The following is a 16,112-nucleotide window of genomic DNA, read 5'->3' as shown; positions in this document are numbered from 1 at the left end:
ACATAAATACTAATTTTATCTATTAATGAAACTACCCATAACTCATCATAATCAAAACTAATTTATTTGAATAAATAAAACATTTCCATCATTTTTATCTAATACTAAATTTTTAATATTATCTAATACTGATTAAAATAAATTTGACGCACAGCATAAATTCAACTAAATTAGATTAGTTTAGCATGATTTTCTTTGGGAGGCCTATTGGTTTAAGCTTATTGATAAACTTTTGCTTCCTTGAGTGTAAACTGTTAGTACTTAGTAGACCACCCTCGAGAGTTTCTAAACATTCTTCTCTATCAAGCTTTAGCCATGACATTTTCCTGGAGTGTTGTTCATCCAAACTAAATAAACATAAAAATAAAAATCATTACTTAGTAGACCACCCTCGAGAGTTTCTAAACATTCTTCTCTATGAGGCTTTAGCCATGACATTTTCCTGGAGTGTTGTTCATCCAAACTATAAAAAAAAAAAAAAAAAAATTCATAAACCTCATTTAGTGAGTTCATTGGTAGTAATTTTAGTGTACGATTAAGATGGGTGATCACACCATAATATGGTGTGTCCTCACAAGTGCAATGACCCAACTTGGTGGATGTATTTGTTAATACTAATCGCTAATCAGTGCAATGCACGGGTTAGATTAATAAAATTTAAAAATCTATTTTGCATGAAGAGACATCAACTTGAAAATGAACAGGAAAAAAAATTAAATTCAAAATTACAAACTTAATCTCACAATGCCATTTAAAAAAATACACTTTATTCATATATAATTGTGTAAGAAATACAATTAGAGAAAGATTATTAATTAGTCTCGTGCAATTCATCTAAAAGTAATAAAGTTAAAATAACTTATCTATACTCTTTGAAAGGCACTAGAAGAACATAATATTCACTTCAATGATACATTCATCTTTTTGAATGAATGTAAAATCCTCAAAATGTTAAATTTGCTCAATAGAGATTCACCAAAGTAAGAAATGACACACAATTCTTGAATCTAAGTCATATAAAATGTGCAACATATGCATGCAACAATAACTACAAAGGAAATTGATCATGCAAGACTGCATATTTTACATCAAGATTAAACTCAATTTCCACTTAAAATTGAAACTTACCACAAATCCTAGTATTAAAATTTTTGGAATCTCATAAAATAAGGCTAAACCAATTAACCAAACAAATGGGTTGTAGAGAACAAACTTTAAGGTGCATATGCTATCTTGCACTTATGTTATATGACTATTTAACAATCCTATCAGATCTTAACGATGCTGATGATCCTTTGTTTTATTAAATATATGTAAAACATATAGGTTTAACAAAAACAAACTTTTGGTCATATGTTTGCATTAGCTTCAATTCATTCTCCAATCTACATTAGTTCACTTTTAGAAAGTTCTCTAAACAAACTTTATGGGGAGTAAAAGAACCCGAGTAAGTATTTGGGCCTTTGAGCTCTGACAAGAAGGACCAATTCGTTCTTGATTAAAAGGCCGTTAGGACTGAAAATCGGCCCATACGCCGAGGGTCCGAGGATGCATCTGAGGATAAATCTCTCCTCGGATAGACCCGGGAGGACTTGGAGATTCGCTAAAAAGATCAAGGCAGAGTTCCGGAAAGACTATTGGTTAAGAAGGGGATCCCTGTACCCTCTAGATGCACCGATGTTAGAGAAATATCTTGGGAAAAGGCTGTCACCTCCACATTAAAGATGCTGCACCTACCTCCCTGGCCGCATTAATGGGGAAGTGACCCCTGAACAGTAGAACTAAAACTTTTAGTTACTATTTAAACACTTAAAGAAGGTGGTGTCAGAGGAGGGGGATAAGATTTGTGCAACACGTGGATAAAGCACTAAGAGAAGAAGTATTTAAGGAGGGAGAAGGCCAAAGAGAAAGGGGGGATTAGTGATCAAAAGGAACTAAGAATTGTAACCTTCAAGAAAAAAAAGAGAAATAATACAGAAACTGTCCTCGGCTTATGTCCGAGGAAGCTCCTTTGCAATAATCATTTACTATTCGCAAGTGTTTTTACACCTTAGCCTGTCTATTAAGTTTCTAGTACCCCTAACTAGATTTCGAATCCACACTCTATAAATTTCATTGTTTAAGGCTCATTGGGCACGAGCCCATGATTGTCTTTGGGTCCAGTGCAATTGTGCGCTTACAAGTTCACTTTTAGAAAGTTCTCTAAACAAACTTTATAAACAAAAGTGATATATAGAGAACATCATAATAACATATAATGACAAAATAAATTCCTACTAACACCTTAATCACAAACAACACCATTAAGTATGATACAGAAACTGTGATCCAATACTCAACTCCATAACCATATTTATCCAGAATTCTTAAACTTTTTGGTATGTAATCTTGTTTTTCCTAGAACTCTTCCTTCGCCGTATCAAATCAATTTGCTTTATACTAAATTTTTGCACAGTGTGCAATGCATTTTGAATTTTATTGATACTAATATCACTTACTAGTTATTAATTTTCTCCAATATTTTTAATAATTTTTCTTGTAATGTAATCTTTAGTGTTCTATTTTATACTGACAAAATAAAATAGAAAGACATTAAAAGTAGTTAGTGATTTGATCATATTATATGTGTTTGAAAATTTAAAAATTGCATGATATGTTAATTAATATAGCTAGGCGTATTTCTTGCCTAGTCAACAATGTTAATATCATTTTGATAAAATGAAATTGCAAATATCCTTCAATTATATTTTTTACATTCTTCATTGTGTGTTATGAAATTTTTTCTTTCTTTTGTTAGACTTTGTTTCAATTGTTGCAAAAGCAACTAAATTTGAGTAAAAATACCATATTTCAAATCAATTTTTTCTTATATAAATCTTAGAAAATGACATCAAAATTTCATTATATTTAAATAATTAATGTATTGCTTAAAATAATAAATATAAAAAATAAATGTATCCATCATATTAGTACTTTTTTTAATTACATAGAATAAATGCTAAGATATTTTTTCCATATATATATATTATTTATTTACATTACATGTCATTGAAATGAGTTAGGAAATCTAAAGAATTGAAATGAATTTTATTGAATTCACAAATATTTATTTTTGTAAGGGTCATGTTTTTATGTGATTAAAATATCCTTCAACAAATGCACTTTATATTATTAGTATTATTATTCCAATTAAAAATAATTTCTTATATAAAATATATAAAAATAAGCACATAAAATTCCTTTCATATAAATAATTAGTACATAACTATAGACAATCAATATGTATATTTATTCCATTAGCTATATCAATAAACTATAACTTGGATAAAAAAGAAATTTTGTCATGTGGTAGCCTAAATAAAGAGAATCTTAAGGTATGTGTCACATATATAAGAAATTTAATGTTCTCTCATATTAGGTCTCTGCTTTTATATATATAAAAGAGTTCTTTGGAGTACCAAAGTTCCAATTGTTATGAACATGTTTGTTCATGGAAAGATTATAGAATTGGAGAGAGGTGAATGAGATATTTACTAAGGTAAATACTAAAGAGTATATTTTACAAAGGTTCTAAAAGTCTAGACTATTGTAATTGTTCATTCTTTAGTAAATTTTCTATGGGGTTGGATACCCTAAAATGGTTTTTCATTTGAAGAGTTTTCAAAAGTTTTTCACTTCATCACCATGTGCTTTATATTGCTTTTTTTTTTTAATATATAGTATTTTGATTTTGGTGAGACTTACTATGATTATGCAATCTATCAAATTTTTAACTTTGTACTTATCTGAAAATCAATCCAGTAATTTTTTACTCCACTGCTTAAATTTGGGGTCTAAATCAGAATTTTCACTGACCTCCACAAGATGATAAATCTCAAATCCAACCCAACCTACGGTACTTCTCTTCAACCCAAGTTACCCAACCACTCAAAAAATCAATTTGAGACATCCAGTTGGATTAGATTGGTTTGTAAATGGCTAAATACACAGCCCTAGAAATTTGTTGATTTCCAATGAATCTTGGATTAAACATCACCTCCCCAGAATAAATATGTATTAGGTAAGCTTACTGCTGGTTCAATCCCATAGCATTTTTTTAACTAACTTTACTAAAGATAGAGAGATAATAGCACCTTTTTTGGGGGGGGTAATAAAAAATAGCATATCGCAGTACATATTATCCACATGAAAACTGATGAAAAACAATGAATATTAAAACTTGCGACAGACAGATTAATTACATGTTACTTACCCCCAAACAAGAATCCAAAATCCAGATAAAATTTCTAAAACTAGAACTTGTTTAATTATAAATTAACAACAATCAAGAAAATAAAACTCAATGATTCAGTTTTCGAAGAGTTGATGATCAATTTTAAAATATATAAATAAATTATAATAAAAAATAAAAATAAAAAAAGAGTATTTGATCCTGAGAGAAAACCCATGTATATTTTAAGCAGGGACTCATAGTACTCTTTCCAAGTGCCCAAAGTGGTACCAACTTCTTGTTTTTAAAAATAAAATAATGAAACAGGAAAGAACGTCCTATCTTCCATCTTTATTTGCAAATTTTTAACCACCATGACACACAAAAGAATAATCTAACTACTCAAAATACAGAAGAGACATTACTTATTGCTTTCCCTTAGAGCTTAAAATAGCCCGAACAGTTTGGAAGATGCTCTACATTGTCGCTTTCTAAGTGCATCACTACCTCGTTCATTTTTTTTTTATTCTTAAATCTGAAGCCTCTATCAATCCCCTTCAATGTGGTCAATGATCAAACTGTACTACATAAAAAAGAACAAACCTCAAAAAAAACAAAACAAAAGCATCTTTTCTCTCTCTTCCTTCACTTAAAAACATTCTCTTTTTTTGTCAAACACTATGACAATAGGAGAACCAGAACCAAACCACCCCACCTCAGATCAAATCATGGATTGGCTCAATACAGGTACAATCTTTCCAGCTTTCATGGATGATTCTTACAATTCAGGATGGTGGGATGAAAGCCAAAACATGAGCCAAGCTCTAATTGACACTAATTCTACCCTCACCTATCTCACCAACGACACTGCCAATATCACCACTTCCACACAAAGTGATTATGCAAGTATCACCAATCATCCATCACCATCTGATTCATCAAAGAAAAGAAAACTGCCTCTGACCCACTTCCCAAACCATCTTCAAATCATCAGCGGAAGAATCACAACCGTAGGATCTCCCTGCAGGCAGAGAGTGGAGATGCAGCAGCTGCAGTTGATCAAGAAGTTGTGACAGTCAAGAAATCAGTTGGAAACAAGAGAAGTTCTAATAAGTCTACAGGAAATAACTGTCATAACGGTTACAACAACAACAAGAAGGAAGGCAGATGGGCTGAACAGCTCCTTAATCCTTGCGCCGAAGCCATCACAAAGAACGACCTGTCACGAATTCAACACCTTCTCTATGTCCTCAAGGAGCTCCGTGATGCAAAGGGTGATGCCAATTACTGCCTCGCTTGGCATGGCTTTGAAGCGATGACAAAACACATATCCTCCTTTCCATCTTCTGCCGCTTCCTCCTCTAGTAGTACATCATCAATAGACCCAATAGTTCTTACTTTTGCTTCCACAGATTCACGTATCTTCCAACAACCGTTGCTCAAATTCAATGAGGTAAGTCCTTGGTTCGCCTTTCCTAACAACATAGCAAATGCTTCTATCCTCCAAATCCTAGCTCAAGAGCCTAACCGCTCGGGCAATCTTCACATTCTTGATATTGGGGTCTCACATGGTGTTCAATGGCCAATACTGCTTGAGGCTTTGAGTCGCAGGCCAGGAGGGCCACCTCCATTAGTCCGTATCACAATCATAGCACAAACTACTGAAAATGATCAAAACAAAGAGATGTCATTTACAATAGGACCTCCAGGTGACAACATCTCCACTAGGCTTCTCAATTTTGCCAAGCTCATGAATGTTAACTTGCAGATCAACCGGCTCGACGACTATCCATTCCAATATCTAAATTCGCAAGTCATAAACACGGTCTTTGATGAGACCTTAATAATTTGCGCACAGTTTAGGCTTCATGGATTGGATCACAATGACCCAGATGAAAGAATCGAGTTCTTGAGAGTGCTAAGGAGTATGGAGCCGAAAGGTGTGATCCTAAGTGTAAACAACATGGAATGCAGCTGCAACAATTGTGGGGATTTTGCAAAGGGGTTCCCACGATGAGTGGAGTTTTTGTGGAGGTTTTTGGACTCAACGAGCTCAGCTTTCAAGGGGAGAGAATGTGACAAGAGGAAATTGATGGAAGGCGAGGCGGCTAAGGCATTGTCCAACAAGGGAGTGATGAATGAAGGGAACGAGAAGTGGTGTGAGAGAATGAGAGGAGTTGGGTTTGTTGGAGAGGCTTTCAGAGAGGATGCTATTGATGGAGGTAGAGCTTTGTTGAGGAAGTATGATAGTAATTGGGAGATGAGAGTTGAAGAGAGAGATGCTTGTGTTGGATTATGGTGGAAAGGGCAGCCAGTTTTTTTTTGTTCTTTGTGGAAGTCGGACACAAAAGACATTGACAGTTAAAACAGTTACAGGTTTCTATTTTGCTCTTTTCTGATATTCCATGTAAACTTTTAAGATTATTAAGCTAAATAGATATATAAGCATGTGAAAAGGCTGATTAGGCAGTCTTTGCCTCTTGCAATATGCTTTATTTGTTTTGCAGCTACTTAGCTGAAAAAATTATCCTCGCAATATTCTTGTTCAAATCTTTTGAGGACACAGAAAAGATGAATTCTGAAAGAACTCCTTGACTTCTGTAATTTTAGTACTTAAATTGTTGTCCATCTTTTTTCTTCAATAAAAATTGTAATTCCCATCAAGAAGTACGTACTCTTTTCTTTTTTTTTGAGAATCCAGACCTTTCGGCTTAAGAATTAAGTACGTACTCTGAACGAGCATAATAAGGTTCAGTACCTGAAGGCATGCGCTCTACTTTATGTCTTTAATTTAAGGGTTGAGCTTTCACCTTTCCTCTGCCCGAATCCAACTTGCAATAAAATGCTGAATTTCTAAGTGCATTATGGTGAGCATGACACATAAGTGAAAGTGCCAGCAAATAAATTAAAATCTAAGTAATAAAAAATAAATCTCAAGTTAGTTGTAATACCAACCATCCCACCAAAACAAATGAATGAGAATAACACATTTGCCATAGAACTTTTTGACATATATTTAAGTGTTTCTTTTTCATTTTCCTGTATACATTGTGTTCTCCAGCCATTGTAAATTGTAACACCAACCATTCCACCAAAACAAATGAGTGAGAATAACATATTTGCCCTAGAACTTTTGACATATTTAAGTATTTCTTTTTTCATTTTCCTGTATACAAAGTAGACAATTAGTATATTACAGGGGCCCAATGGTACCTGCTCAGGTCATACAGCTTGATTACTATCGCTAGAACCAGTTGGACCGCTTGAAAAGCCATTCAGAATGCCCATTATAGAGCACAGAGCTTGAAAGATGAGGCTTGGACCACTTGAAAGGCCAGTGAAATACCCCTAGACCGATATTTAAAGCCAGATTTCATCAAATTCGCTTCTTCCATCAAACCAATGACCCAATCGCACACAAATTATATTAAACAACACTTTAACAGCATTCTTTATAATTCTAGTCAGTTTTCAAGTTGCAGAGAAAGGAGGAAAGAAATTAAATTTACAACTCCCAACCTGTTATAGAATTTGAATTTTTTATAAGTCAAGTCTTGATAATCAATTAAAGCAATATGCATCACTTTGCTAGGTATATTCACATTAGATGCTCCTATAAACCTAACTTTCACCCCAAAAAATAAAGTTAACTGTACCCCTTTAGAACTATTAGCCTCATAAACAAAGAGACCAATCATTACATGTCACTTTGACAAATACAGTGACTCTCCACAATCTCCTCATCACAGTGTGCTAATTCAAGAAACAGTAACTCTTTTCCTCAGGAATCATATATCCTCACTGAGTTCCGTATTTCCTGCCTACAAACAGGGCACTTAGGTGAGGATTCACGTTCAACTGAGATAGCACACAGTTGGCAACACACTAGGTGCCCACATGGAATGAATGCAGATCGCCTTCTCCTCATCAGACAGATCACACACAACTCTCCGTCTGGAACATCTCCTGTCTCCTCCTCTGATGCAATCTGAGTGTCAGCATCGGGATTAGCAGCCTGGCTTTGTTGCTGGAGCTGTCTATTTTGCCTCCACTCTTTCCATCTATTCCAATTCCTGAAGACAATTATAAACCATGTATTGAAAAAAAATTACTTTTGATTATGATCAGATCAATGCTTTCTTTCTATAGTTAACCTTGTTTCTCATTCGGGAATGAAACAACCAACTGAACAAGGCATTAGTCTGATTACAGATCTGAATCCTCTCCATTTCTCTTTGAAATGGAGATTGTCCATTTTATGGACAGGATCTTTCTGAAATAAATCAAGGGAGTAGGCCATGCCACCTCAATTAAAAGCCAACATCTCAACCCAACAACTTAACTAGAGCAACTTTAACTGTGTTAAGTAAACTAACGTTTATACATATATATAAGCCTCTGTTAACTCTGCCAGAAGAGGGTACTTATCAGAAAATAAACCTCAGCCAGATAGAGGGGAAAAGACAAGGGTGTCTAACTAAAATAAAATCAGCGAGATCTCAGATCTCCATCTCTTTGGGCTACTATCTGATGTCCAGTTCATATGGGGTGGAAGCAACGAAGGCAGAGGCATCGGCAGAGGCTGGTGGTGGCTGTGGTAGACTGTTGATGATGGTAGGGCGGCGGCTGCTCTTTGAAGCTTAGCATATGTGCTTCTTTCCCTGAAAAAGGTTTTTATTTTAAGTTTCCGGGAAAATCTGGGTTTGATTGCATATGAGATTGGTCTTTTTCTTTTTCCCTTTTTTTTGGTTCCTCTACCCTTCTGAGTTCTGAATCTTCTATTTTCCAATAGCACAAGAAACAGATAACTGCTCTCTTGGTCCTAATAAATCACTGTGGGAAGCAAAACGGTGATTCGGTAAAAAATTTGTTTCTAATTCTTAGGGGCTTCACGATTGCTCTCAGAACCCATTAGACTTACCATTCATTATAGGAAAAGAAAGAATCTTTGGATCATTATTGATATTTGATAGCAGTAGCACAAATTAAATAATTGAAGGCCCTTTACCAATCCATTGTTGTTTATGGTGACAACTTTCAACATGCATTGAACAAAGCAGTAGCAGAACAAGATTTTCCTCTCAAGTGGAGCTTCAGCCACATGAATAACTCCAACCCTCATATGAATTCCGACTAACTTTCACTTCAAGAATCACCCTCTAAGCTTGGGATAAAAAATGCAATAAATGGGCATGTGTATTTTGTATAAATTTATGGAGAACAAGCAGGTATCCTCCAACCCTTACGGACTGGGCATCAGATAGGAGCCAAAAGAAATGAAGATCTCTGGTTGTTTTTATTTGAGTTAGATACCTTTGTGACCTTGTCTCTCCCCTCCCAGAGCAGAGTTAATTTAAAACGTATTTTTTTTATTTTGTTTTTTTTAAATGGTTAAAAGTTGCTAGAATTAAGTTGTCGGGTTAAAATGTTGGCTTTTAAATGAGGTGGCATGGCCTACACCCTTGATTTATTTCAGAAAGATCTTGTCCATAAAACGGACACTCCATTTCAAAGAGAAATGGAGAGGATCAAGATCCCTGATTTACAGCTCTTCTTAAGAGGGATAAGACATTTGGATTACATAGAAAAAGAAAAATGTATTGATTCTGTTTCATGCTAGTTTGAATGTCGTTAAATCTATGTAAAATAGAACGATGATATGTATATTTTAGGGGCTTATCAAGAAGATAGACAAGAATGAACTTTAGCCAGGAAAGAAGATATCAAAAGCATGACCTTTGTATTTTGGTATCTAGATTGTATTGCCCCCATAGTACATTCCTAGTGTACTTGGGTTTGCTTCTTTTTTGAATAAAATTTTTGTCACTTATCATAAAAATAAATAAATAATTAATTAATTAATTAATTTAAAATAAAAATAAAAACTATAGCATGCTAAAACTATCATACCTCATAAATGCGTAGCCAAGTATACCAATTGATAGGGAACCAAAAGCAACACCAACCCACAAAAGTATTTTACTCCTGAAGGCAAGATCTACAATCATCTGATCCTTGGTCAAGTCAGATCTGCAAAAGACCATTGTGACACCAATTAGTCCACTTAAAGCAGCGCCTCAAAGAACAGGTATAAAAATGCCTACAAATCACTTGAACAGTTGATACAAAAACAAAATTCAAAACTGAAAGTGGTTAAAGATATGGAAAACACATATAAGAATGGTATCCAAAGTGGTTTCCTGTTCTAAAACCAAGGTAATAGCCAACTGATTAGTTGACATTTTCACAGACCACGCATCATCCTCATTTACCACCTTCAAATTAACAGGTAACTGGATTCAACTCATTTAATTTTATTAGAACTCCTAGATGAAGCACTAAAAAAAATCACATTATTGTCACCTAGATTTCCTTGCCCAACCACAAAACCCAACAGAGCTCATTCAAGAATGATTCACTTACAAAAAGTAAGGAAGATCCTTGCATGACTTGATCTCAGGAATTCCATTTTTAAAACTGCACATGCCAACAGCAGTAATATCCTTTCCTAATGGAAGGATTTTCTCTTCGTCAAGCAGACCAACCTTCCAAAAAGTAACAGGTAATGGTGTCAAAACATTTGCAATAAAAATGACAATATCACAAAAGCCCAAAATAGATGGAAGTGCAAAATGAAAGACCAAAATTGATTTTTCAATACAACATAAACTCAATTTTATTGTGCACAAGTGAAGAAATATTAGATTTTGATTTACCAAACTCACAGGATATTCATGGCCAAAAAGTGCCTGAAGGAATGTATATGGAGAAGCAGTAATAGGCTGCAGTTGATGAAAAACTGTTGTTAGAGGGAGGGGATGGTTTGAGCCATCCATATTCACAACAACAAAATCAGAATGTGGCCACCGACCACCATCAACCAGAACAAAAGGAACCTGCAAAAGGAAACAAATAAAAGAGGCAAGGCTTCATTATCACAAATGCAAAAGAATAACAGATGAAAGGCCATAAGTTTTATTCAACCAACCATAACAAAGCAAATTCCTCTCCAGATACATGCACATTAGAGAAAAGCCATGGGAGGTTATGCCAAGCCCATATATTTGGAAATTACAGGAAACTACCATGTAAAAACACACCAACGTCCAAAAATAAACAAAATAAAATAACAACTTCATCCGAGGCTAGTTGGCTTTTCCAAACCACTAGGATTGGCCAGCCAAGCCTTCTTGAGGGTCTTAGGCTAGCGCTGATTCCCTGAATAAGCTTGCAGATCCTATTCTAGTGCTTGGCCAATCCAATTAGATAACCTAGCTGACTACAAATCATCTCTAATATCAAACCAACACCTAAAGATCATCTTGCAACAGTATAACAGTATATTCAAATGGGTTACATCACAACCAATCAGTTTTTGGAAATAGCATTCCCATTAATAACACATACATTTAATATAAATAAATACCTAGAAGCCTTATATATATGTGTGTGTGTGTGTGTGTGTGTGTGTGTGTGTGTGTGTGGAAACTTAAAACATACATTTGTAACAAAGTATTGTACAACCAGTAAATTAACAGTTAATTGCTATTAAACAAACAGTTCAACACTACTATGCCTTTATGCACGTCAAAGTTTCAATAGTAAAATGATACATTTTCATGAACTAACAAAGATGAGATATGAATTTAGATCTTAAGCTTTTTCTCTTTAAAATTTTTTATGATTGGATGCCAGCTTTAGGCTCTTCTTCTCTGTGTTCATTATTAGACTTGATTGATCTTGGTACTCTCAAAGGTTTATTTTCCTGTTCCCATGTATATTCCCCGTGTACTTGGGCTATTATTTCATCAATAAATTTTGTTACATATAAAAATAAAAATAAACAAAATGATGAGCTACGAATTTACCACTCTTATTGAGGTTGATTCTTGTTCTCTCCGGGATCTAGCAAATATTGCACGTAAATCAGACGTCCATCCAAAAAAGCCCTTCCATTCGTTGTATAAACACTTCATCACATACAGTAAAATCACATAATCAATACAAAAGTACTTTCACAACCCAGCTAATATTAGTGTACCAAAACTATAGACAATGGACACAAACATTAAAATAAAAAAATAAAAAACGCAAAGCTTTTACTCTTTTAAACAGCCGACAGACATTTCTTATCATGGAGAACACAAAAACACATTGCTTTCAAAGTATAAGTAGAAAAGCTAATCACCTTAGGCAATCTACATTTTTTCAAAAAAATTGAAAAGTATAAGCAACAGAAGATAATACCTTGATGATGTTGATACCCTTATTTTCATTTCTTTTCACATTAATTTGCAGTAAAACAGAACTAGCAACGTTCCTTTTTATCTAACATAGTTTCAAACTACCATACAATATCTCTCCCAATATGTTTCTTTTCCTCTGCTTTTCTCCACATTCTCAGTAACCAAGCAGAGTATTAATAATTTTAAAAATATTAACAATAATTCCACAAAAGGCTGAAGTAGGAAAACACAGCTCTCTGAGCTCCCTAACACAAATTCATTTGAATCAAATTGTTTCCTTTCATATTGCCACACTTTCTTAGCAATCAAACATGCATCACGTTAAGTTTTAGAAACAGAAGCACTAATTATTAATACAATTTTTGAATTTTTATAAAAATAATTAAATAAGGGAAAAAAAAAAAAAAAAGGAATTTCCTTTTCATCTAACACAGTCTCAAATCACAAGTCAATCTCTCTCCCAAAATCTTTGTTTTCCTCTGCTTTCCACCATTTTCTCACCAACCAAATAGATCATTAATAAATTCAAGATTTTAATAAAGAGTTTTAAAGAAATCAAAAAAGAAACACAATTCCAATGGGCATTGCTCTTAACCTCCAACAACTTCAGTGAAGATTATCCTAATCCAAAGTAGGTTGTTTGAAGTTCCAACAAGTCAACGTGCTGACAAAGTGTGTTGTTGGCTACCTTCTGTAGGTGGGGATGTTTAGCTTTCGTTCTGCCACTCAAGATGCAATTAGGAGCAAGAAGAAGCCTGTTTTTAGTTTATGGAGTATAATTTGGTTACCCAGATTTTACTTATCAAAAAAGAATTTTGGTTAACCAATTTGGTTTTAAAACGTGCCATTATCATTAATTGGCTATAGAAGACAGATTGGCAACTAGTAATTTTGTTCACTTAAAATCTCAGCTTATTTCACCAGAAGCTTATGTACAGCTTCATAAAGCCTCACTTTTTAGTGGGTAGAGCTGTTCTTTTACTCAGTTTCATTTTTAAAGCAGAATAAGCCAAGAAAAAGAGGATAGAATGAGGAGGTAGGGTTGTAAATTATAGTGAGAAGGGCAAGACTTAGGTATAGTACTTAGGTGTTGTTCCTTAAATTCTCCTCTTAAGATTCTGCCATGTGAATTTTTTTCTCATAAGATAAACGTGTATTTTTTAGTTAAGTGGTCACATGGTAGAATCTTAAGAGGGAAATCTAAGGAACAGCACCTAAGGTACTGTACATAAGTTTTGTCCTGTGTGAATTCAGAAGGAACAAAATAGAAACCTACAAGAAGAGTTTGGAAGCACCTGCTTCTCAAAATGTTTACTTGTGACAGAGACATTGCAGCAGGGATTAGGTGGTGTCTTGGCTTGCTATTCATCTAAAAGGTTCCAAGTGAAAGCAAAGATTCTCAATTCCACAATGTTTGATGATAGAGGTGGAGTTGATGAAGCAAGTTCAAAAGTATAGAACTCTATTCAATCCTATAGTGTGTAATGATTATGTTTCTGATATCTGTTTAAGACCTTGCACTAGTGTACTTTGTTACATTAAATTCTAGCATAGTTTCAGATTACCATTCTATGTATCCTTTTGAGAACAACTTATTTAGCTTTTTGCTAAAAGTATGCTAAAGTATACTTGATTACTTTTACTTAGAAAAAGTGAAGTTTTAAAAAGCTATACATAGAAGCTAAAAAATCAAAAAGTTGGCTTATAAGGTGGTGCCAAACAAACACTATATCTCTTCCAATATGTTTATTTTCCTTTGCTCTCTCACTAACCAAACAGAACATTTTTTTTTTAATAGAAGAGCCCATTTGCCTCTAACCGGTAAAAACTACGGGCAACCTGACGCCACCCACAAGAACCAATTGCAGAGTAATCCAAGACCTTATGTTCATGCCCAAGAGCATAACTAAAAAGAACATCAATTCAACATATAATAATGGAGGATTCTAAATTAATATAGCTAAGCTCCTCTTGTGCCGCATCAGCCACCTGTTTCCCACTATTCCCCTTCATTTTTTTAGTTCTTCCTTTCCACATTATTCCCCACTACCATTACTCTTCCTCCAATCCTTCCTCTCCCTTTTTTGACTATTCTTCTCCCTATCTTCTTGACTAAGTTAGTCTACTTCTAAACTGGCTTTTCCTAAATTCCTAATTTATTATCTTCAGAATCTAATGTTATCTTAAGCAAACTTCATAGAAAAATTTATACATTTTCTTTTTATAATAGGGCTTAGGGGTTTTTACACATTGTAATTCCATTCTTGAATTTCATACTTGTATGAGCTTTTCCGTTTGATTCATTGTATAATTTGAGTTTCTCTGTATTCATCATCATGAACATGAAGTAAATTCTTCATATCAATAAAGTTAATTACTTATTAAAAAAAAGTAAAACAAACTAAACACTCTAAGGTCCCAAACACGAATATTGACTTTCTCAGCAAGCAAACACAAATTTCAGAAACAGAAACACTAATTAATTATTGATAACAATAATAAAACCAAAAAAAAAAAAAAAAAGTTCGTTTTCCTTTGCTTTCTTCTATTTTCTCACTAACCAAACAGACTATGAATCAAACAGAAGCTTCTAGAAGATAAATAAATAAATAATTAGAAAGTAAAACGCACCGTTTGAGTTCGTTGAACGATGACGGCTTTGTCACCGGACTCTTGAGATAAGAGGACATTAGGCTTGAAGGTTTTCCAACTAGAATCGACGGCCGATTTGGCCTCGACGGTGCCACGTAGGACGACGAGTTTCTGATGATGATGATGATGATCGGACGGCTGGGAGGAGGAGGAGGAGTCTCGGTCGTCGTGGACGGCGAGGATGGAGCGGAGGTCGGACACGTGGACGACGGAGGGAGCTTTGAGGATTTTGTTGAGGGAGGAGGAGGTGGCGGAGAATTTGAGGAGGGAGCGCACGGCGGCGTAGGCTAAGGCTATGCCCAAGACGGCGCCATCGAAGGAGAGCGCGAGTTGGGAGAGGAGAGAGGCTAGGGCTTGTTCGGGTGAAGACATTTGGCGGTTCGTTAGGGGTAGTCACATTCGGTTATGTGTATGTGAGAAAAACAGAGAGAGAGAGAGAGAGAGAGAGGTTTTGGAGAGTGAAGAGAAAGTGGGGAAGGGGGAAAGTACAGTGATTGTGGAGAATGGGGGAGGGCGTGTTTGGCCAATTAGAACGAGGAATGTGGGTTTTTTTTTTTTTTTTTTTTTTTTTTTGAGATAGTTTAAACAAATGGAGCGTACTTTTGATAATAACTTTTTATTATCAGACAAAAATACTAATCGATTTTTAGCGAAAATTAAATTATAGATCTTTTATTCAACCATTAAAGACTTTATAAGTTTAGCTCACTGAAACCTACAAACAATGTGGGTTTTATTATGACTAGAGAATGTGAATGACAAAAACAAAGTGGAACACTTTTTTTTTATTGTAACTCTTTATTGATATACTATTTTTTTAGTTTATTATTTAAATTTAAATCTCTCTTCTCTATTTTTCATTATTGTTATGAATATCACATCCTCAAAATCATATTAATTGTGATGAACTCATGAGACTACTTAACATATCTAAACAATCTCTATTCAAATTTTGCGATTTTCTTATATCTATTTAGATAATATATTGATATTTAATTATATTC

At 34.4% G+C, this 16,112-nt stretch overlaps 1 protein-coding gene and 1 pseudogene across 3 annotated transcripts; one reads left to right on the top strand and one right to left on the bottom strand.

The window, feature by feature from the left end:
- The first annotated feature begins 4,890 nt into the window (after positions 1-4,890).
- On the top strand, positions 4,891-6,701 carry LOC142633608 (protein NODULATION SIGNALING PATHWAY 1-like; annotated as a pseudogene).
- Positions 6,702-7,732: 1,031 nt separating this feature from the next.
- Positions 7,733-15,609, bottom strand: LOC142633576 (E3 ubiquitin-protein ligase SPL2-like). 3 transcript variants are annotated; one of them, XM_075807819.1, is made up of 6 exons: positions 15,088-15,609; positions 12,079-12,180; positions 10,936-11,106; positions 10,634-10,755; positions 10,121-10,240; positions 7,733-8,283 (listed from the first exon to the last, which is right to left on the bottom strand). In XM_075807819.1, exons 1-6 carry the CDS (start codon positions 15,478-15,480, stop codon positions 7,992-7,994), a joined length of 1,200 nt encoding a protein of 399 aa, XP_075663934.1. In that variant the 5' UTR covers positions 15,481-15,609; the 3' UTR covers positions 7,733-7,991. The 3 variants fall into 3 exon arrangements, with proteins under 3 accessions (XP_075663934.1, XP_075663935.1, XP_075663933.1); XM_075807820.1 differs by having other exon boundaries at positions 7,733-8,271; positions 10,927-11,106; positions 15,088-15,583; XM_075807818.1 differs by having other exon boundaries at positions 10,927-11,106; positions 15,088-15,581.
- Positions 15,610-16,112: the final 503 nt, after the last annotated feature.

This window comes from Castanea sativa, chromosome 5 (assembly GCF_040712315.1).
Source record: "Castanea sativa cultivar Marrone di Chiusa Pesio chromosome 5, ASM4071231v1".
NCBI lineage: Eukaryota > Viridiplantae > Streptophyta > Magnoliopsida > Fagales > Fagaceae > Castanea > Castanea sativa.
The sequence above is the reverse complement of the archived record's forward strand: the minus strand, read 5'-3'. Positions and strand labels throughout refer to the sequence as shown.